The sequence below is a fragment of the Lepidochelys kempii genome, chromosome 8 (assembly GCF_965140285.1).
Source record: "Lepidochelys kempii isolate rLepKem1 chromosome 8, rLepKem1.hap1, whole genome shotgun sequence".
Lineage (NCBI taxonomy): Eukaryota > Metazoa > Chordata > Testudines > Cheloniidae > Lepidochelys > Lepidochelys kempii.
In genome coordinates this window covers 9,867,286-9,891,364 of record NC_136387.1, presented here as the reverse complement: position 1 = coordinate 9,891,364, position 24,079 = coordinate 9,867,286, and the positions used below count along the sequence as shown (strand labels likewise).

General features: G+C 44.4%; 1 protein-coding gene across 5 annotated transcripts in view; it reads right to left on the bottom strand.

The window, feature by feature from the left end:
• Positions 1–23,824, bottom strand: part of KLHL3 (kelch like family member 3) — a 66,626-nt gene extending 42,802 nt beyond the window's left edge. For 4 of the 5 annotated variants that reach the window (XM_073355482.2, XM_078853989.1, XM_078853990.1 and 1 more), the window contains exons 1-4: positions 23,584–23,824; positions 13,425–13,544; positions 10,386–10,492; positions 1,339–1,460 (exon numbers count right to left, since the gene is read on the bottom strand). In XM_073355482.2, coding sequence (XP_073211583.1) covers positions 1,339–1,460; positions 10,386–10,492; positions 13,425–13,544; positions 23,584–23,597 — 363 coding nt within the window. In that variant the 5' untranslated portion in view covers positions 23,598–23,824. Of the gene's footprint in view, positions 1–1,338; positions 1,461–10,385; positions 10,493–13,424; positions 13,545–23,583 lie in introns of those variants that run through there. The other variant, XM_073355487.1, reaches the window with a different exon arrangement.
• Between the last annotated feature and the right edge of the window lie 255 nt (positions 23,825–24,079).

Sequence of the window (24,079 nt, the reverse complement as noted above, 5' to 3'; positions counted from 1 at the left end):
AAGTAGCAACAACAATTGAAACCAAACCTGTCAGAGATCCCAAAACCCCTCCTGGAATTCAATGACCCACTTCCCACCAGCTGCTCTTTTGCTATAAATACAAATGTAGGCATTGGACACCTTCACTATCTTCCACACAGACACAGGAGAAAAGTAAAAATACCCGCTCCTAAGCAACATGTGTTACCTACAGACTATACTAGTCTACTGCACCCGGTCAATGATTCTTCCCCCTGCTGCCAAATAGTTTTGCTTTCCTTGTATTCAGTAACTTCCTCTCTACTCTTGATAGTCCCCTGCCTATTTCCCACTCCACACAACCACCGCTATCAATCTGTGACTCTCTTCTCTTTACAAATAGCTCCCCAAAACAGGACTTTAGAACCAAAATTCAATCATATTTGTAATTCTTATTTTGTATTGGCAGGTTCCATATAAAATAACCCTCTCTTCCACCCATCTCAGCTTACTAGTATTCTTTATTATCTGTATAGAATCAATAGGGTACTAAGTGCTTTACACACTGGTATAAAGGAGCCCAAATCTGCTCCCCCACCAGATTAACACTGGCATTACTCCTTTCGAGATGCACATGATTTATACCAGTGTGAGAGCAGAATCAGACCCAACGTTCTTCCCCCAAAGAGCTTCAAGTCTAGACAGAATACAAAGGAAGGAAGTAGGAACTAGAAGTGGCTATGCGAGCTCTAATTTTAGCTGTAAATTTGCATTCTACTCAAAGCTTCACACAACCCAAATGACTACCCATAAGAACTAAAAACTAATCACCACAGGAGTTTTCTATTGGGACCTGAAGAACCATCATCCCACTTATGCTTGTTTTAGCGTATCTTGACCTTCACTAGACTGACCCGACAAGTTAGCACGGCTTCTTGGAAGGCAAATGCTTAGTCTTATAATATGCAGTGGTGTTGTAGTCATGTCGGTTCCAGGATATTAGAGAGATAAGGTGGGTCAGGTAATATCTTTTACTGGATCCACTTCTGTTGGTCAGAGAGACAAGCATGTAAACTCATAAGCTTGTCTCTCTGACCAACAGAAGTGGGTCCAGTAAAAGATATTACCTCACTCACCTTGTCTCTCTCGTCTTATAACAGGAACATGAAATGAAGACTAAATGTAACATGACTTATGTGTGGGGAAAAAGCAGTAAAGTGCCTCAAAACAATACAGAAAAGAAAGGTAGCACGCGTCACACTCTACCCTTCATTTTGTGTAGCCTGCAGGCATCAGTTACGCTGATGGTTCCTCAGTCTGCGATTTAAGCCATGAAGGCTTTTCCCCTTCAGTTTCCAGGAGTTATTGAGCCCAGCTTACCTGCACGTTCTCTTCCGTGACCTCTATTTCAGCTGTATAGATGTAATCAATCAGCTTACTCAGTGTTTGCCCATCGACGTCTTTTATTTCAATCTTCTTTGCTTTACTTTCAGTCATGTCTCCTGAAATTCAGTTCAAACTGGCATTCAATATTTGTTTGCTTTTCTCCTCCCCTCCACCTCAATGCCCGATATGCCCAGTGGAAACTCTCCCTCCACCCCCAATTAAAACACAATGGAAAGCCCTGAACCCAGTCGCTATCCCTGCAGGTCCAGGATGACTGGCAGAAGTCCATTAGCGCCATCTTCTAAACATCAGAGAGTGATATCAGGAGGCAACAAGAGAGACTTCCCTTCACACAGTGTGTGTGTGCACTGTTTCACAGCCCAAGAACTACAACGGGGGAGAGGTACCCCAAGAACAGCATGCCCAGAACCGGGTGGTCTTCTAGCAGCCTCTTCTCCTGAGGCTTCCAGCATAGTTCCGCAGACTGAAGAGATTGGCCTGGTTCAAAATACATTTCCCCATGAGCTGGGTGCTTGGATGAAGACAACCTCCTGAGATTCACCCAAGCTCAAATGTATATGAGAAAACAACAATAAGACACAATTAATTACTCTCATAGATGGATAAGCACAGATGATGACAAAGAAGTTGTCCTTTGATAGGCTATAAGAACTAATTATGGGTGAATCTCCGGAGGGCCTCTTCGCACAAACTAGGAAACTATGAAAATCTCTGCAGAAATCACCACTCCGTTGCTAGCATTTTTTTTTTTTTTTTTGGCCAATGGGGCAGTCCTATCCAGAGGGATAGGCCAAAGGAAATCTAAAGGTTAACTTTTTTTTTTTTTTAAATATAAAAAGTGGCAAACAAGAGACTCCACTGGAGGTAAACCAAACCTGTGTCTGCTCAACAGCCTACACATGCATATCCCGGTGTAGCTGACTTTGAGCTTAATTAGAAATGGAGGTAGGAAGGAGGTATATTTCAGTAACAAAAGAAAGCTGTGGGTGTTGCAAGAAAGGATCCCTGAGGCCACCTTTAACGATCAGTTGCAGAAAGTGACATTACACCTCCAGGTTTTCTCAAAATGCTGATAAGCCAGGGAAGAAAAACAAATTCCAGCAGCAGAAGTAAAACAATAGAAGAAAACAATTAAGTTAGACAAAGGAGAAATTGAACAACTGTCAAATCTTTTACTGGGATACGAATAATCACAACACTGAGAAATTCGGTCACTCAGTGCTGCTGTGGGATTGAGAGGAGTAGTTCTACACTCATCCTCTGTGAAAAACAGTTACAGGCTGCATGTATGTAAAGGAAATGTTCAAGTCATCTTTGACATGACATGATCGAGCTCCACACGCTAAGAGCACAGCATATGACCTGGGGTGAGACAGACACACAAAGGCAACCAAGTTTCAACAAAATCCTGACACTGGGAACACCACCTAGCTCTGGCCTTCTTCACACAAGTGACATGAACTACACTGTGGAAACTGCAGAAGACATTATATGCACAGAGACCATGAAACAATACCTCCTCCCACCCCTCTCTCCTGCTGGTAATAGCTTATCTAAAGTGATCACTCTCCTTATAATGTGTATGATAATCAAGCTGGGCCATTTCCAGCCCACCTTGATTTTCATACACATTGTAAGGAGAGTGGTCACTTTGGATAAGCTATTACCAGCAGGAGAGTGAGTTTGTGTGTGTGGTTTTTGGAAAAAAAAAAAGGGGGGGGGTTGAGAAAACCTGGATTTGTGCTGGAAATGGCCCACCTTGATTATCATACACATTGTAAAGAGAGTGGTCACTTTGGATGGGCTATTACCAGCAGGAGAGTGAGTTTGGGGGGGGGGAGGGGGGGCTGAGGGTGAGAAAACCTGGATTTGTGCTGGAAATGGCCCAACTTGATTATCATACACATTGTAAGGAGAGGTTTCAGAGGAACAGCCGTGTTAGTCTGTATTCGCAAAAAGAAAAGGAGTACTTGTGGCACCTTAGAGACTAACCAATTTATTTGAGCATGAGCTTTCGTGAGCTACAGCTCAAGGAGAGTGATCACTTTAGATAAGCTATTACCAGCAGGACAGTGGGGTGGGAGGACGTATTGTTTCATGGTCTCTGTGTATATAATGTCTTCTGCAGTTTCTACAGTATGCATCCGATGAAGTGAGCTGTAGCTCACGAAAGCTTATGCTCAGATAAATTGGTTCGTCTCTAAGGTGCCACAAGTACTCCTTTTCTTTTTGCGAATACAGACTAACACAGCTGTTACTCTGAAACATGAACTACACTGTGTGTGAGTAAGATGAGCAGGACCTGGTCCCTAAGTAAAACCAATAAAGTCTTGCGTTGAACTGAATGAATTAAAAAACGCAATGATAAAGATCACGTAAAGGAACCTGGGACATCTTTACAAGCAAAAGACCCACATCTGTGAAGTCAAATCAAATCCCTGGTGGTATTTAAAGCAAGTGGGATTTAAAAAAAAAAAAAGAGAAGAATTCTCACCACTTGAAAGAAGCATCCTGAACAAAGGATATTACAGAATGGTCCATAAAAGTCTCCCGGGTGCTACGGTAACACCCTGTACCTGTGCTTCAGAGCAAGCAAAAGACTCAGCACAGACACGGATATGTTTATTGAAAAAAAGAGGGGTAGAGGACAGAGTCAGAAGAACTTATGCAGAGATCAATACACAAATAGCTCAGAGAGACTGATCTGAGATCATCATCTCCCTTTGTGGCACTCATAAGACACAGCCAACAAAAAATACATACTGTGTGGGCTCACACGCCCACCCACAAGCTGCTAACGCTGCAGTTTGCATTCTGCTAGATCTCTAGATCGTTATGCTCAGCTCCATAGCCCAGGCAAGTAGAGCTGCAGCGATACCATCTACCCCCTCCACACTCCAGCAGGTCACTCCAACCTGTTCCACTGGTCAGAAGGCACCACTTTTCACGTGCCTGTTACTCTTCCCAGCCAGGAAACATCTGGACACTATGAGCTGAAAGGGAATGGGGAGCAGGGGAGTGAAGTTAGCAGGATAATAGGAGTGGGTGATAAATGCTTCCATCCAAGCCGAAGCACGCATATTCAGTACAAATATAGCATCTCCTAAGGCATCTTTGGAGGTGTCGGAATGACTGGATGAATTAATTCAACTCATCCCATACACCCTTTCAAAAAAAAAAAAAAAATCCTAAAGTCTTTGACAAACCAGAATCGAGCCTTGCTTGCTTCAGATCTTAATTTAAAGCACTGTTATTAATGATTTGTATTAGCACTATATCGACAGACAACAACTGATAACAGGGCCCCACTGTGCTAGGCACTGTGCACATTAGCCAAGCCCTGCTCCAAAGAATCAAAATAGACAAGACAGACAAAGGTAGGAAGGAAAGTGACTTGCCTATGGTCATGCAACAGGTCAGTGTCAAAGCCAGGAGAGCTGGGTTGTGTTCCTGACTCCCAGTCCTGTGCTCTACCCACTGGATCATGCTGCCTTTTGCTGCTGAGAAGACTTTGCAACCACTACTCCCACATCTGCAAGCACTTCTTACGTATACCTTGCACACCCCCTCAATACACATGACTGTCTGTCCTATATACTGCAATGCCATTGCTCTTTCTAGCCTGCATTAACTCAGTGGGGGAGTCAGTTCTTCTCTCCCAGCTTTGATATCGCCTTGTTCACGGAGCACTGCAGGCCGCCCTGCGCCGTATTTCTTGTGCTCCACATGGACACTGTCTGGTTCATAGCGCTAGCTCTTTTTTGTGGGGGGCGTTTTAAACCAAGGATCTGTTCAAACTGCCTGTGAGGAGAATACACATGTGGCAGAAAACACAACAGCAGCCATTTCACACACAAAAAGAGGAGAGCAGATTCTGAAGCGATGCCGAAGATCTGAAGAGAAGATCTGGATTGCTGCTGACTGCTTCTGTGCTTCCAAAACCCCAACACACACAATCTGTTCTGCAGTAACAGCCTCAAACATTCCAATCACATCACTGGTTTCAGAGTAACAGCCGTGTTAGTCTGTATTCGCAAAAAGAAAAAGAGTACTTGTGGCACCTTAGAGACTAACCAATTTATTTGAGCATAAGCTTTCGTGAGCTACAGCTCACTTCATCGGATGCATACTGTGGAAAGTGTAGAAGATCTTTTTATATACACACAAAGCATGAAACAATACGTCCTCCCACCCCACTGTCCTGCTGGTAATAGCTTATCTAAAATGATCACTCTCCTTTTTTCATGCTTTGTGTGTATATAAAAAGATCTTCTACACTTTCCAAAGTATGCATCCGATGAAGTGAGCTGTAGCTCACGAAAGCTTATGCTCAAATAAATTGGTTAGTCTCTAAGGTGCCACAAGTACTCCTTTTCTTTTTGCAATCACATCACTGCAGCTGTTGCAGTCATTATTGGAGTGGATCTGGTTTTGTTTTATTTCAAAATGTTGTACATTATAATGACCATCCTTGCAGAACAAAACAAAACCATCAAGCCTCCATGGGAAGTGCTTTTAAAAAATAATGAAGGGAAAGCAATCAGTTTAGGAACACTGCTCCAAATCCAGCTCTGGAGTTCGCAGGGGTAAGTCTCATGACCTTCAGTGGGCGATGTGCCTGCTTATTCCAGAGCTTCAAAGTCTTGGTTTTAAACAAATACATAACTAGAAGAGATCAGCTGGCTAAAGGCACTGGCATAGGGAGTCCTTCATCTCAAGGTCACTGGTTCAAATCCAGTAGAAGTCTACACTGATTGAGAGTTGCTGACCAGCAGTGGGATGATCACACATAGGGAATGAATTGTTGGTCTCCGTTTGGTTCCTGCTTGTCTGCCCACAGTCTTCTTTTCTACCAGCTAACCCAATGAGCACCTTCCTCATGGGCATGGCCATAGGGATTTTCCCCCTGGAGTGAAATCTCTGCCCCAGAAGAGGTCCCTTCCAGGCCAAGCAGGACATATACTACTAGGGGCTCTCCCAAACAGCTTGCTACTGCTGCTGCTCATGCTGTGCGGGTCCTGTGGATAAATACAAGAGCTCAGTTTCCCCACTGTTGTCAAGTTTCATCTCTGAGCAGTAACAAAAAAAAAAAAATGAAGAATAGTCAGCTTATTTTGGTAAAGGATCACTCTCCACAAAGTGAAACAATGCTGAGGTACAGAGAAGTACTTCTGACCTTGCAATAGGGAGACCCAGAACTTGTTCCCAGAATATGGGAACAGCCAGCCCTAAACAGAGAGGAGAGGAGATAGTGACCTAGCGCTCAACTTGTTTTACAACCAGAGCAGCAGCAAACAGTAATCGTTAGAACTATAGCCAAAGGTAGTTTACAAAAAAAAAAGTCACACGATTGTGGTTAGATGGTTACTATTTAACTTTCAGATCCGAGCATTACTGGGCCTCACAGAATTCCAGAATTGGAACAGCAACAAAGTCTACCTGCCCTTATTAATGCCAGTTAATCATGGTGGCTGGTTTCAGGCAGACATGACCTCTAAGGATCAGAGGCTTCTCCAGGGCTGTGCTCTTGTTGGCTGGTGTAATAACTACCACAAACAGTAACAAATACTCTCACAAAGCACGCCTTCCTGCTTTGCTCCTTACACATAGTGGCATTATTATTACTGCTAACATCCAATCCCAAGATACTGTCTCAGCTCTCTAGATTCTTAGTAGCTTAGATTTGTCAGCCTTACGAAGAAAAAACTTCCTGGCAAACGTAAAGTACCTACCAACGCACACCTGCTTATACAGACATACATCCCACAACGTCAACCATCAATTTATTTTTTAAGTGAATGCACCTTCTACTTCCCATATGCCAAAAGCCACCGATACATGCAATCCCGGCAGAACACCAAGCCCAGCACATGAACTCACAGTTGCATCCCCCCTTTTCCCATTCAGTTAGGACCACATTCTTTCTGGCACAAACACTGCCTGGCTCTGCTATAGCTTTTAAGTCACGACAAAGAAAACACATTTTGCAGATGATGATTAGCAAGGAGTTGAACTCTTCCAATAAAACTGACAGAAACAGGGTCAATCTAAGCCTCTTTAAGGAGGGAGCATCCACGTAGAGACACAAAACAGTAGCTCTCCCAGCTCTCTTTTGACCATCCTCCAACGCTTTGGTGACCATAAATCAAGGAGTATCACAGAACGTTCCCCAAATTGGGTTTCTCACATAATGCATTGGGCTGAAGTTAAGCTATCACAAGAGTCGTTCAGGAGACCTTAAAATCCAATCTGTTTTATTACTGAGAATTTTGGTTTGTTGGCTCTTTTTCAGGAAGAGAATGTGAGGGAGGGAACTGTGTGGCCTCCTGGCAGCTACTCCTTTAAGAAGAGGAGAAAAGAGCAGATGGCCCAGGTGGAGAGGGTAGTCAAAGGTCTCCTATGTACTCAGGACAGCAACAGGAGGAGGGTCAGCAGTTGCAGAGCCCTGCAAAGAGGTAGAGTTGGGCGGGGTGGCAGTACTGATTGAAATTTTTTGAAGGGGGCAGCATTGTTTGGGGGTATAACTGATTTGTCGGAGGCACAGATATGACTGGTCAGGTGGGAGCAAAGATTTGCCAATGGAAATTCAACATGCATGGCCAAGGGGCTTGGGAGTAGAGACGGTACTGCAGTGCAGGTGTCTTCCAGCTGAGCTACCAGGCTGAGTCTTCAGTTGAGTTAGGTGGAAATATTCCATCCCTGTCCTCAGAGACTTGTTCCGCTCTTCTTGACCTTTTTGTCTTAACCTAAGGCCTAATCTTGCCAACGCTGAAGTGTGTGTGTAGTTTTGCTTACACAGAATCATAGAACTGGAAGGGACCTCGAGAGGTCTAGTCCAGTCCCCTGAACTCATGGCAGGACTAAGTATTATCTAGACCAGAGGTGGGCAAACTACGGCCCGGGGGCCACATCCAGCCCGGCCCCTGAGTTCCTGGCGAGGGAGGCTCGCCCCCCGGCCCCCCCCACTGTTCCCCCTCCCCTGCAGCCTCAGCTCACTCCACCGCCGGCGCAGTGTTCTGGACAGCGGGACTGTGAGCTCCTGAGGCAGCGTAGCTGCCGAGCCCGGCCTGACGCGGTGCTCTGTGCTGTACGGTGGCTGCGGCAGCGAGCCCCGGTTCCAGCCGGGCAGCATGTCTGTAGCGCCTCCAGGCAGTGCGGTAAGGGGGCACGGAGCGGGGGGATTGGATAGAGGGCAGGGGAGTGGATAGGGGTCGGGCGGGAACAGGGAGTTGAATGGGGACAGGAGTCCCGGGGGGGGGAGCGGCAGTCAGGAAGGAGGGGGGGGTTGGATGGGGCAGCAGGGGGCAGTCAGGGAACAGGGAGAAGGGGTGGTTGGATGGGGCAGGGGTCCCGGGGGGGCAGTCAGGAATGAGAGGAGAGGTTGGATGGGGTGGCGGGGGGCAGGGGTCCAGGGGCAGTCAGCGGACAGGGAGCCAGGGGGTGTGGATGGGGCAGGAGTCCCGGGGATGGGGGGCCAGATAGGAGGTGGGGGCCGGACCACGACCTCCTCCCCTAACCAGCTCTCCATACAATTTCCGAAACGCGATGCGGCCCTCAGGCCAGAAAGTTTGCCTGCCCCAATCTAGACCATCCCTGACAGGTGTTTGTCCAACATGCTCTTAAAAATCGCCAGTGATGGACATTCCACAACCTCCTTAGGCAATTTATTCCAGTCCTTAAGCACCTTCACAGTTGGGAATTTTTTCCTAATGTCCAACCTAAACCTCCCTTGCTGCAATTTCAGCCCATTGCTTCTTGTCCTATCCCCAGAGGTTAACGGGAACAATTTTTCACCCTCCTCCTTGTAACAACCTTTTGCATACTTGAAAACTGTTCTCATGTCCCCTCTAAGTCTCCTCTTCTTCAAACTAAACAAACCCAATTTTTCAATCTTCCCTCACAGGTCATGTTTTCTAGAGCTTTATCATTTTTGTTGCTCTTTGCTGGACTTCCTCCAATTTGTCCACATCCTTCCTGAAATGTGGCACCCAGAACTCGACACAATGCTCCAGTTGAGGCCTAATCAGCGTGGAGTAGAGCAGAAGAATTACTTTTCGTGTTTTGATTACAACAGTCCTGCTAATACATCCCAGAATGATGTTCCCTTTTTTTTTTTTTTTTTGGGCAACGGTGTTACACTGTTGACTCATATTTAGCTTGTGGTCCACTATGACCCCCAGATCCCTTTCCGCAGTAGTCCTTCCTAGGCAGTCGTTTCCCATTTTGTGCGTTCGCAACTGACTGTTCCTTCCTAAGTGGAGTACTTTGCATTTGTCCTTATTGAATTTCATCCTCGTTACTTCAGACCATTTTGCCAGTTTGTCCAGATCATTTTGAATTATAATCCTATAATCACGGACGGGGTTTCCAAAGCCAGTGGCAGCACTCAGACCAAGGAGTCAACAAGACTTCTACCATTTGCTTCAGTGGGAGCAGAATTAAACCAATGCTGAACACTTCAGAACACGTCCATCCCTTGTGTTCAAGTTTTTGTAGGACAAGGCCTTTGAATTGTAAGCTCTGAGACAGGGACTTTTGTGGGGGGACGTGTGAGCAATGTAACATGCAACTTTACAGCACTGTATAAATGCTTGATATAAATAAATAAAAAACATGCTTTAACACCCCAAATTCTGGTCTAGAAAAATCAAACATCTCACTTCAAATGCTATCTGCCAACCCACATACAATTCCTTCTGTGTCCCACACAGCACAGATCTCCCATGGGAGGGCCACATACGGTGGCATCCAACTTTTACCAAGTGCTGCCAGTGTCCTCAAACCTGCACAAGACAAAGTCCCCTGTCCAAAGGGGATTTAGCCAAGAGATGTTCAAGCACATTCATTGGTATAAGCAGCTACAGACTTTACTACACTTCTTCTCTTCCACGAAAAGATCTTCATACAGACCCGAGCCCACACCATCTGCAGCAGGTCTATCGTGAAGACATAACTGTGTGCGTCTTGGATTCTGCAGAGCACACTCAACCACAGAACTTTGTTTGGAGGCAGAAAAGTACCTGTAAACATTGCACAAAAATAGGGGCTGCAGGCTGCTAGGACAACGCGATGGGCTTCCATCTCAACGGCTTCAGCAACAATCACCACATCACAGAGGAGTCGCTTGCTGGAAAACACCAGAGAAGACAACATGGTTTCAGAACATCTGGCCATGCAAAGGGCCCTCTGTAAATACCTTTGGAAAAATGAGCAGAGTTCCTACGTCACAAACAAGTGACCTGAATCATCCAGCAAGATCTGACAACTGCTGGAGTCTCAGTGGAAGGCTGAAACACAAGGAGACAACCAGTCCCTATCAACTTTTCTTTATGGAGCATATCCTGCTCCCACCCAAAGCGGCAGAGATCCCTGCCTGCAATAGAACTGGACACATCCTGTTCTACAAAAGGAAGGATTTGGGAGGCTGGCCACAGGGTCCTGAACCCCGAAGTTCAGATTGTCTCCATCTCCAATCATAAAGCAGCCTGGGAAAGGGACAAAGGATCCTCCTAGCAGCTCTGTCACTACACCGATGTGCCACCCACTTTTCCCCCATAAAGCAGTAGGGGATGCTGCAGCTTTCATCTCTCCACAGCCTTGGGAAGGAGGTGGGATAAAAGGGGAGAGGGTTCCTTTTTTTCCCCCACATGACACAACAGGCCTGGTAGAGGAGAAGGTTTGATGCTACAGCACATGAACAAACAAAGCGTATTCCTCAGGGCTGAATGGCACACAAAGGGTTCCTCGCGTCATTCTCAAGAGCATCACCACAAAGTGCACTCATTCACTGGAGTCTGCTATTCATCTTGATGACCGAGTTTAACGCACGAGTCAGCATGGAGTCAGCCCCAGTTCTGCCACTCACTCACAGCTTGGCTTTGGGTAAGTTTTTCATGACTCTGTGCCCATTTTTATCTCCCTCTCAGATCTCTCCTTTGAGCATTTGTTAATTGATGTTTGTATATTGTAAGTGCTCAGTATTATAAAATACCTAGTCCCTACTTCAGCATCTAAACGCAGAATAAGGGTGCTCATTGACAGGGTCACATTAGGAAAAAAGATCAGGGTCTACAAATCCAGATGTCACTCTCTCTTCTATACAGCTTATTGCGCTTTTGCTTTAGAAAACCCCATATAAAACAAAAACACATTTAGCCTTCTAACAGACTAGGTACGTCCCTTGTATTTTGTGATACCTAATAAAATGACTCCCAAAACGCTGAAAATTACAGCTGGAAACATACAGGAAAGACAACACTTAGAAATAGATAAGAGACTGTGTGTTCCATATTTATACCAGCTCTGATGGGGTGGTGGTGGTAAAGGGAGCTTTTATGTGAGCAAAATACAGTGCAGGCTTTGGAGATCATTCACTTCAGTCTATCAAGACGGAATCCAGTTTAGTCCCTCTCTGGGATCCTATCATCTAAAAAGTCTATTTCATGCAAATGAGTTTTCCATTTACATTTAGAAGATGAATGTGCCAAGCAACTAACTCGTAGTCAATAGGTTAGAGGTCTCACTACCTCCCAGAGAGTTTAAATCTAGACTTTCTGTAAGGGATTACTAGATAAACAGGAATTAAATCGCTGTTATTCAAGGTAACCATTTTCACAGGCTGTCTGACGGTACTACTGAGTGATGGTTCAAAGCAGTGCACCATACACACACCAGGATTTGCAGACTGCAGAATAGCAGCAGGAGCGAAGAGAAAGCAGTGCCAAGGAGCATGCAAAGATGCAGTCTGAAAAGCATGTGCTTAAGGGCAGATCTAACCTTCTACAGTCAGCTGAGTAACATTCGGGATCGAGCAAAACACAGAAACCAAGAAAGCAGCACTGCTTGGGTCTCCAGTGCACTTCAGTTAAAGGAATACAATATTGGAGTTTCAACATAACCACGGCCGCCTGGTGCTCAGCTGCACAAGCACCTGCATTCAGGTCTCCTCATCCCTCTGCCAGCAGAGGACTAGAGGGAGACTGAAAAGGAAACGCACTCAGCTTCACAGAACTGTGAGATGGGAAGGATACTTCGCATTTCTCTGTGTTATGCCCCCCTGCTTGGGCCAGCCCAAGCATGGTGGCATCTGCTGCAGAGGAAGAGCATTCCAGTCCTTCTCTTTATAGGATAATGCATATTTTAGAAGGTCAACCTATTCAACCCCGGGGGCCGAGGGAGGGAGGGAGGGGGAAAGAGTGTTACATACACATTTTTCACATTAAATAAATAAAACAGAATAGTTTCCACAAACCAAAGATACCGTTTGGCAGGCCAAGGACTCAAATAAGTCACACAAATGAAAAAGTCAAACACTCGCTGAATTTCAACCTGCTTCAAGGGAAGAAGGCAGACTCCAAGAAACAAGCCAAATGTCATCCACTGCCACTGAATGGCTGACACACCCACAGGTATCTTTTAAATGACTAATTTTTTTAAAAGGCCATTTAAAGTAACAATTCTCCTCTCCCCCACACATACACACACTTGATCGAAAATGTGCTGGAGTTCTTCTTTGAGCAGTGTGAAGTTTTTAAATTGGCTTGTGGGTGGTGTGGTTTTTTTTTTTGTTTTTTTACACACTTTGCAGTACAAAGCTGAGATTGAGTGACCGTGAGTCAAAGAGAATGAGAATCCCACTTTAGCAATCCTTGCTCTGTAATTACGTGTAGGTGTCCTCATAGCTGTAATATTCTATTATTGGTCTTCAAGCCATTTGCTCTGTTGAGAATAGTGTGTTTGTGTGTGTGGATTTGCTGTAAGTAGTGGGAAACTTTAAACCAATTATTGTTTGTAAACGGCAGATATGGCTCTGAAAATGACACAGCTGGCTTCTTTTTGACAAAGAGGTAGACAGGTGTGTGGGTGGGAATAGCAGCGCTCTACAAGTCTACACTTTGGCTGCCTCTTCCTACTGCTTTGCTAACACCCTGTTGCGTGACCTCCTTTTGTGCTGAAGCGAATACAGAATATTATTTTTTAAAGTGCCCCAAATGACTTTCTGTTCTGATCAGCATGTGTCTGATAAACCAAAGATGATGCATGTTACGTGGAAAAAGTACCTCCGTAATTCATTCATGACCTTGAATGCCTTTCCCATGTGAGAAGGATTGACTGTTACCGTGCGCTGGTCCTTCTCCTTATCTTCAGCTTCATCAGGTGACTGGGAACTCTGTTTGATGCTGAAAATGAGGATAAGAGGGAAGGGAAAGTTTATGCTTTTTCAGTGTTGTTGAATCCAGCATAATTGAATTTAAAGATAGCAATAATTTATGTTAATATAGCAAGCTCTGTTCTGAAGGATCCCCAATGCTTTACAGCTTACGGCCCAGCTCCTGCAAACACTTGCGCATGCAAGTAGTACGAACAGGACAACTCACATGTGTAGAGTCACAGACACTCTCATCCTTGTCTCTAGGATCAGTGTCCGTATACGGAAAGTCTCGCTGAAATGCAGCTACCGCTGGTTGGTTAGATGATCGCAGCCAGCCAGACAAGAGTGGGAAGGGGAAGAAATGTGAGCCAAGCACATGAGGACAAATTCAAGTCTAAGGATACATTTAAACTTCAAGCTGGGGGGTGTGATTCCCTGCTTCAGGAGACATGCCCACATTAGCTCTGATCAAGCTAGTGCACTAAAAATAGTGTGGTCGCAGCAGTGCAAGTGGCAGGAAAGGCTAGCTGCCGCGAGTACATGCCTATAGTCTCTGATGAAAACGTATTTCGGAGCCCCTTCCACTGCTCACGCCCGTATAACTATGCTGTATTTTTAGCATGCTAGCTCAATTAGAGCAAGTGCAGGTATGTTGAGTTGGGAATCACATGCCCAGCTCAAAGTGTGGACATACCCTGAGGGTATGCTTTCACAGCCCAGTTAATCTGAGTGATCGCTCATGTGTTAAACCTAACACAACACATGTCCACAAAAATCTCTAACCCGAGTTAAGTGCTGCTTTAAGGTCGAGCTAGCTGGCCAGTCGGAGGGTGGGGAGCATGGCTTGACGCGCAAGTGATGCTGGTGCTCGAGCTGGTAATTCAGTGGGGATGCAACAGCTAATCCAAATCATTGTGTAACTCTAGTGTTGCTTTGCAGCATGGTTGCTCTCATTGGAGCTGGCCTAGCTCACCTACAGTAACGAGACTTGCCACCTGCCCAGGTTTTCCCAGGATCATCCCTTTTTGAGGCAGCTGTCCCAGGAAATCTGCGAGTCTTCTCAGGACATTAAAACTCCCAGGTTGTGCAGCGTTTTTTGTTTTGTTTTTTTTTTAACCACAGCTGTGTAATAATACGTCACTCTGAGCCTGCTCAGAGACTGGGGCCGCATCTGCACCACAGACAGATGACACAGCGCACCAATGAGGGCAGGCTCCAGGCACAGACTCATGTGGCTGAGGGGGAGGTGGTGGCCACAGCAGGATGGCTGTAGTGTCGGACTGCCCCTGGGCCGGCCTGCCTCTGCTGACCAGCAGCTGGAGCTTGGGAGCCCATCCTGTGGGGAAGTGAGGGGCTTGTCTTGGGGACCCACGTGTCCCTCCCCCAGTGCTGGGTGGCAGGGGCAGACCCTGCAGGCTGTCCTGTGCCCTGGCATAATGGTGGGACAGTTGGATCTCCAGCATTAAGTAATAGGTATGTCCTGAGTTTTGTATCTCATAGGTGGCAGCCCTATCAATAACAAAAGTGTACTAACTCCAGCTAACTACTACAGTGAAGACAAGCCCTGACAGGCTCTGATTCAGCAAAGCACTTGACCTTAAAGTTAAGCAGGTGCTTAATTGCCTTGCTGCAAAGGTATAGACTTAAGCACAAGGGGACCAGTGTCCACACAGAGAGCAGGACTGTGGTTTTTCATCTCATCTGAAAGAAACATGCTCACAGTAGATTGCATGGAACGCACTCTACAGCGATAAGTCAGAAAATTGGAATTGAAATTATTTGTACGACGTCCACTGTATTAGTTTAGAGGTCACGCCTCATTCGGTGTTAAGTTTAGAAAACAGGGTGTAGTGCAGGTGAGGCGTACAGGAGGGATTATTAAACTAGAACCTCCTTTCAGGACGGCAAGCTATACAAACAGAAGCAGTTTTGCCCAATGTGATCTGTCTAACAAGGATCACCATAATCTGGAAGTTTAAGGCACATCAGTGTCCTCATTACCTTGTGCAGAGAATTGTCTCTCTGTGCAAGACTGCCATTAGGTCAACACCAGCCTCTATTATTCATACGTGTAAAATTACTCTGAGCTCAATGTTTCAATTTTATTGAAAACAAATAGAATGAGAGACTGCTACTCTATTTAAATCCATAATCCTTTCTCCAGGCTTTTCAGCAGCTAAACCTTCCCCTCCCGTACATGAAACCCAATCATGAAGAACCCAAAAATGCAAGTGATTTAACTGATTTTCATTTCCAAAGCTGGGATAAATGTAGGAAGAAAATGAACCCAACTGGGGGTCTATAGCAAAACTCCCCTTGACATTACCACAGCCTGGATTTAACCCAGAACAGTACAAGCGGATTTTTAACATTGACACTTAATATTTTAAGGTGATTTTAGTAATATTGTTAAATGCTTACAACACTTCTGTAATGTGCACAGTGTCTATTACGATAGTGACACAGTCCATTAAAGACAATGGCCTGATTTTTTTTTAAAAAGCTTATTCTTACAAGTAATCTCCAATCTTATTATTACTGAATGATTATAGGAAAAAAATATTTTTCTATGTTTCTAGTTTGCTTACTTTATGCATTTGACAGCACTTTGCATAAAATCAATTCCACTGTTTCCCCTGTGTAAATCAGTGCCAGCTAATTTCACCTTATGTCTGTCCGGGATTTACACACAGCCACATTAAAGAAAGTGTCTATATTTAAAAAAACAAAAAAAACCCACAAAACTGGGATTGGGCATTCTAGAGCAGCCAAAGTACTTGAAACTTCTCTGAAGCATCGAATTGTCAGAAGAAAGCTTTGGTTGTCAATCTTGTACCTGTATTATCCGCAAAAGTCGCCTGAATGACAGGTTAGAGATGGGAAACATGTTTCCCCTCCTCCCCCAGTTTGTTTACCTTGTCCATTTGACAGCACAAGGCTAGATATAGGTCACTGACTATACACCCTACCCCAATGCCCTGAAAAAGGGCATTTACCAGCAACAGAGCTGAGAGTGAAACTGAAAACAAAACAGGCTGCAAGCACATGTATAGATGCACACAGGGAACACAGCAGGACTCGGAGCAGTAGGGTGGCTTAGTGGCATTGCTTGTGGGTGTGCACAAAAACCCTTCTTATAGTATTGCCAAGTCCAAGCATTAAAAATTCCTGAGACTGGTTTAAAAGTCATGAGATTTCAAAACTACTACATTCAGGTTCTTTTTATTTGCCTTCTGGTACTGGAGCCTTTAAGTTGCACATTTTCAAGCTTTTCTCCGTCCCCCATGAGAGCTAGCAGCTGGAGGGAAGGAGGGGGCGAGGTTATTAAACATGAAAGCTGATATTCTCATATAATTAACTAACTCCAGGAGTTGGGGCTATAAGAAAGCCATCCAATATCCTGAGGCTCACCATAAAATTGTGAGAGTTAGCTGAAAAACCTTAGTGTTGCCAACACGTTTAATAATTTTTGAGATCAAGACATCCCATTTAAAGGGTTCTCTCTCTCTCTTTCTCAAAGATGAATTTTTTTTAACGAGTCAGTTTTTAAGAAGATTCAAATTGACAAGAAACTTTAACACATCTGTGAAAATGACAAGATTTCCAGTTGATCTTGTTCTTTAACATAGTGAGAAGGCTTAGCTATGGAATGAAGATTTCTGATGAACATTTAAGGATGATGTGTGAACTAAAGTGCATGTGGCTATGTACAACAACTCAAAAAGTACGCAAGACCAGCAGCGGAGGATACCCCTGGTTTAGGCAAATCTCCAAGAGGCGTAAAGCCAATGTAGCCAACTCTATGCCACCTGCATCCTAGCTACCCTTAGCCAACAGAGCAGTCCCTAGAAGTTTTTAGCCTGCTCTAAATTCCAGTAGGTACTACATTGTTTCCCATCTCAGGGGAAGGAGAGATTGACCACAACCCCTCTTCAATTTGAGGGGTTGCTGCCTGCTATTCTACATATTCTTCCAGCCTCTCTGCAGCTCTATCCCTCATCCAGCCTCCAATTTTTGAAGACTCGTCTTCCGTGAGCAGCCTCAGTTCCTACCTCCAGTGCCACTCAGAACTTTTCCAAGCAGAAGCAGCCCTGACCTCAGAGTTTCCCCAAACAGCAGCAGTGAAATTAATTAGAATTCTATTTAAGGTGCTGCTCTGGCCCAAGCAGCGACAGGTACACTAGCGAGGTCTATTTGCAGGCTCAGGTGAGATCATGGTTCACACATCATATTTCAACTACAAAAAAAACCCAACGTTGATTTCTGCAGAAATCAGCCTCAGCCCCTTCCGCTCCTCTCCATTCATTAGGTAAAATTCCCCAATTATCAATGGGATTTTCAAGCCACTCTATTAAATGTGGTCCATTATAACAGTTTTCAGCTGATCCATCCTTAGAGGAGGGGAAGGGCATGTTTCCACATGCACATTCCACAGACTAGTCAAGAGGTTCAGCCCATTGAACCACTCAGCTTCCCGAGGTTCATGCAGACACTAGGGGATATGGCCCGGGTTTCTACGCAGGAGCAGCTGTGGTACTGCTTCCTGCTCCTCCACGCAGCAACTGCAACAGAGCAGCTCCAGCGGGGACCAAAACGCCACCGTGTCCCTGTTAGATGCTGCTGCTGGCAAAACAACCCCACCCCCAGAAGGGGATTTTATGACGCAGAGGTAAAGAGCAGTCAGTCAATAAGGACTAGACCAGGAATCCCCATACATCTCCTGGAGAGGGAAGAAAGAACGATGCCACAGAAAGAAGTTGGGAACCTGCACTGCCTCTGATCTGCCATCTCTCTAACCACAGAGGGATTTCCATGGCATCAGGGAAGGCACCATGCAAGCTTCTTCTTCAGCCAAAACTGATGAATAGTGTTTCTGGTTGAGGGGAGATATGATTGATCTCTATAAATATATCAGAGGGATAAATACTGGAGAGGGAGAGGAATTATTTAAGCTCAGTACCAACGTGGACACAAGAACAAATGGATATAAACTGGCCACTAGGAAATTTAGACTAGAAATTAGACGAAGGTTTTTAACCATCAGAGGAGTGAAGTTTTGGAACAGCCTTCCAAGGGAAGCAGTGGGGGCAAAAGATCTATCTGGCTTTAAGATTAAACTCGATAAGTTTATGGAGGAGATGGTATGATGGGATAACATGGTTTTGGTAATTAAATATTCATGGTAAATACGCCCAATGGCCTGTGATGGGCTATTAGATGTGGTGAGATCCGAGTTACCCAGGAAAGAATTTTCTGTAGTATCTGGCTGATGAATCTTACCCATATGCTCAGGGTTTAGCTGATCGCCATATTTGGAGTCGGGAAGGAATTTTCCTCCAGGGCAGATTGGAAGAGGCCCTGGAGGTTTTTCACCTTCCTCTGTAGCATGGGGCACGGGTCACTTGCTGGAGGAGTCTCTGCTCCTTGAAGTCTTTAAACTACGATTTGAGGACTTCAATAGCACAGATATAGGTGTGAGGTTTTTTTGTAGGAGTGGTGGGTGAAATTCTGTGGCCTGCGTTGTGCAGGAGGTCAGACTAGATGATCATAATGGTCCCTTCTGACCTAAATATCTATGAATCTATGCTACTGCTGCAAAGGATTCCACGAAGAGCTGCCCTCTTTCAAAATGGCTGCCATGCTCTATTGTTCTCAATAGACTGAAGCTAAAAGTGCCTACTTTCAAACAGGAGTGGAGCCGAGCTGCCCTCAGGGAAGACGGTGGCCAGCAGGACTACAGACACTTCTGTACTAACCATAATTTTATGGTTGTGGCACAATGTTACTACAGAGGGCAGAGTTAAGGTTGTTTGGGACCTTAACTGTGCATTTCCATTCCTTGACATGTCAGCTTTCTTAAAATTTAACCTGAACTCTGAATTTCCTGGATTTGTAGTGCCTATTAATGGGATAATTACAGCATCCTTGTAATGATTTTTACCCTTAAGTTGCTGACAGGCACTCAGCCTTTACTCCAGTATAATGTAGTTTGATCTGGGAACTAAATAGATATTAAATTGCAGTCCCTTGACTTATAAAGCTAACAAAGAATCTGTTTATCAAGATAGAACTGCTATCCATATTGACAGAGCTGTCTTCCTTATTTTTAATTTGAGAAGAAAGGAAGTTTTTTTATTATGATAAATGGATATCATAGCCAAAAAATAAATGTTTTGATCTTTAATTTTAACTGAAGGAAACAAAGCAAGTATAAAACAAAAAGAGCAACAATATTTTACATCTAGAATGAGTAGCAAGAAATACCTGGAAGCAAATATATTTATTATTATACCTAATATTTTCACCCCAGAGACAAGCTAACACCCATTGTATCATCAGATGTCAATGTTACAGTACATATAGAAGAGACTGATAATAGCTAGCTATGAAAGAGAGAGAGAGAGAGAGAGAGCACGTGCACTAGCTAATCTTTATTTTTTTAAGGCCACATGAAAATAAAATAATTTTAAAGACTATGGGCTAGGACTGTCAAAGGAGCTTAGAGAAATTAGCTTGCCAAATATCCCCAATACTCAATAGGAGTTTGCCACCTAACTCCCTTTGGCGTCTTTGAAAATGCCAGCTTTGATTGGGGGAGGCGGATTTTGCAGAGGATTTGAAAATAATGAAACAGAACTGGCTCATTCTGCTCCTCTCCCCCATTTAAAAAAAAAAATCAATATAAGAACGGATTTTTTGTTTTTGAGGTAAGTAATATTTCCCCTATTTTGTTACGGCATTTTTGGCATTGCCTATTACTACACAAAAATGGACACACAAAATTGGTAACATATGCAATTGGAGTATACTGCAGATATGCACACTAGAACCCCAAAAGAACATTATTTTGAGGAACGTGGACTTGATAAAAATCACAAAGATAAAGCGTTCCACAACATAGGATAACAATTTTTACCCTAATTAAGATAATTATTCAAATTCAACACCAATATCACAGTTGCTTTGCGATGCAAATATTAAACCTCTCGGAAAAAATACTATGAAGACATCACCATGTTTATGCAAAATCATTCAAAGCTATTATTTTAAATTACGATATTGGAAAATTTAAGTTTTCAATAATTATTCTGTATCATTCATATTATTATTTTGGTTGAACAATAAAATGTGTCTAATTTCATCAGAGGTAAAGAACACACATTTTGATCATACAGCTGTGTAGTTTTGCCAGACAAAGAGTGGCCATACCAGCATTGACAAAGAGAGAACTGTGATTTCAAAGTAAGCAATTTAGATTGCCACACATGACTGGCTTACACAAAATCACTCGCTCTGCAAACATTTAGGCACATGAGTAACTTTACACATGTAAGTAGCCCCACTGAAGAAGTTCACATGTGTAAAAGTTTCTCAGAAATACAAGTGTTGGCAGGTTTAGAACCTACGTATGGCATGACCTGATAATAAAGTACTTTTTTTAAAAAAATTTAACTGAGTGGGAAAGAAAGAAATTAAAATCCAAATAAGAAAGTTAAAGTAGGTCAAACTTGAGGTCTATACTATTTTTATGCAAGTTTATAAAATGTTCCCATCAAAATTCTAAGCACATGTACAAATATAAACACAAAGCCACCACAAAAAAACACACAGAAATAAAGTACTTGACAGAGTCCTTTTTAAAGAGCTATTCATTCCACTTTTCAGTGTGTAGGATGTAGCTTTTGTGGAGTTCAACAGGACGTGCACTTCTAGAATGTGAGAAGCTGACATCTCTCAACTGCCTCTTCAGAGGGGACATAAATCCAAGGTCCTCACAGCCTGGGTTCATTGAAGAGCCTTCCGTCCCTACCCTGAGAGCAATGGTGTGTAAGCCACAGTTTGGATAATTATATTCAAACCAACAAAATCCCCCAGAAGTTTCAGTGGGATTCTTCAGTTTCAAAGACTGAGGGGATATGGAGATTGTTCTTAGGGAATGAAAAAGCATCTCAGTCTAAAACAAAACTGAGCCAAACTGGTTATTATAGGGACATTTATGTTTGTACAGTGCCCAGAATGATCAGGGCCAAGTCCGTATTTGGGCTTTTGGGCACTACCAGAATAGAATTGATTAACAAGGATGATAATGAATTGCCACTCTCCACTGGGATAAGCACATGGCCTCAGCTTCCTCTCCTGTCAACTCTCAGACAACAGATTCACTTTAAAAGCTGCAAGAATTGGACACAAGTTACATGGGCAAGTATCTAAAATACCTCTGAGATTTAAATATACTAATGATTAACCTCCACAGGTGGCCATTTAAACAAACACTAGATCTATTCTAGAATATATTTAACTGCAAGAGAGATCACAGGCTGAGAGTTTTGTTTTGAACATTAAATATACAAACAACTATTGAGACTCTCTATTCACCTAAGGATAGAATCCTGCCCCTTGCTACTTGGACAAAATTCCCTTTGGCTGCAATGAGAATGTTGCTCAAAGACTGCAGCCAGGTTGCATTTTAGGTACAGTATGTTGGAGAAGCAAAGTTTTCCTCACATCCCAAAAGGCAGTAGTTCCATCAATATTATTCTGTGAAAACTTTCCCCATACACAAAGGTCACCAGCACAACTTGGAAAGGGAGTACTCCGCTGATTTTTAGCTTCTAGAAGTTTAAGTTTCTGGCTTCAAAAAGTCACAGGGGCATTCAAAGAAGAAAGCCTACATGGTAAATATTTTATATACCCCTCTTCTCCTGGGCATTCCCATGCAACAATCACAAGATGCCACCTCTCATTATTTGCACTATGTTCAGTGGCTATTAAGAGCTTAGCTTTTTCTTAGAAAACTACAGCAACCAAGGTACGACAGACAAAAACAAGACTACACAGGAAACAGTTAATGGCCCATCTACCCTATGAGCAGCTATAAAGATCCATCCTGCTGTCTCCCTCTACCTGTCATAAAACACAGGTCGCTTGTTTTGGCTTACAAAGGATGTGTAAATATACTCACAGTATGATTTGCAAAATTCATAAACTTTTGTTTGTTAACTACAAAAAGCACTAAATGGGTGCCACTGGGTACAAGTCAAGATTTACAGAACTAAAATCAACTAGCTGAAATTAAAGAGTGAGGTGAACACTAAATCAGAGTTTAAAATTTTACTGGTAGGCTGCACTACATCAACCCACATTAAATTTCCAGCTCAACTCCGCATGTTCTTTAAATGCCTGCGTCAATCAGACAAAATGCATTCCAACATCTCATTAAAAAAAAAAAATCTTTTTTATGGCAAGTTTTGCATGGAAATAAATTCCCTTCAACTTCTGAGCACAGTTTTGAATCAGGTGAAGTAACCTTCACCTATGACATTGCAATGTCTAGTAATCAGAAGATAAAAAACAACATATTTTGTGCAGGGGATTAGGGAAAAAAGGCCTTGCAGGAACAGGAGCCTCACATGCTTCAGAAGTAAGGTGAATTCTCACAGGAACATTAAGAATCAGCCCTTTACTTAATCACCACTTCTTGCATGCCAATGAGTGCCACTGGCGAAGTGATCTGGTTCTTACAAGTCACACCTCTCACATGCTTGCTGATAAGCTTATGCAACTGTAAGTAAGCTTAATTTCAAATTAAGTTAAAAGGCAGTTCCCATGAGAATGTTTCCCCTTAGACTGCCCTTTATTTTATTTTATTTTTTTAAAAAAAAAAGCAGAGATCCTTGTATTGCACAGCTCCAAGGCCCCCCAGTTCAGGCGCTGACAACGGGGGGGGGGGGTTTAAATCTCGAAAGCACATACACGCTCCACTCAGAGACAGTTCACCGGGGGCAATTTCTACGAGGAAGCGCCGGGGGGGGGGGGGGGGAGAAAGGAAACAGAGTGCCCAGCGGTGATGTGAGCGATGACTGTCTCAGAGCAACACAATGCAAAACCTTCCTCACAAGGGAGAGCTTTGAAACTTCATCCCCCCACCCCCCCACACCCCACGAAGCAGGGCTGTGACACTTACCGATGAGCGCCGGGCTACAGTGCATTGCGAGCCCCGCCAGCCCCAACGCAAACACAAAGGCGCCTGCCCTGCGCGCACACACACACACACACTCCGCACATACCTTTCATCCTCCATCGTGCGCAGCCGGACTGGAGCCTGAACTCCGCATGCACTCCAGTCCCCTCGCAAGCCCCCCGCGGCCGCTTGCACCCGGCGGGCTGGAGGGAGCAATCAGTGCCTGCGCTTCGGCCCGGCTGCAATCGGATCCTCCGCCGCCGCCGCCGCCTTCCGAGCGGCTTCCTCTCGCTGGCGCCCGCAGCGGCCCCAGCGCTCCTTACCCAGCGCTCCCTGCAGCAGCCGCGACTCCTGCCGCCGCCGCCTCCTCCCCCTTCCCTCCGAGCTCGCTACTCGGTCTCCTGGCAACAGCAACTGCGGGAGCGGTGTTGAGTTTACACCTCTCCGAGCTGCCGCCGCGGCACAAGGCATCCTCCAGTCTCCTTTGCGCCAGCCAGGGACTTCGGTCAAAGGGGAACAGGGAAAGTTTCCGGCTTGCCACATTCCCCTACCCTCCGGCTGCAGGGAACCTATTTCTCAAACACACTCCTCCATGACTTTAC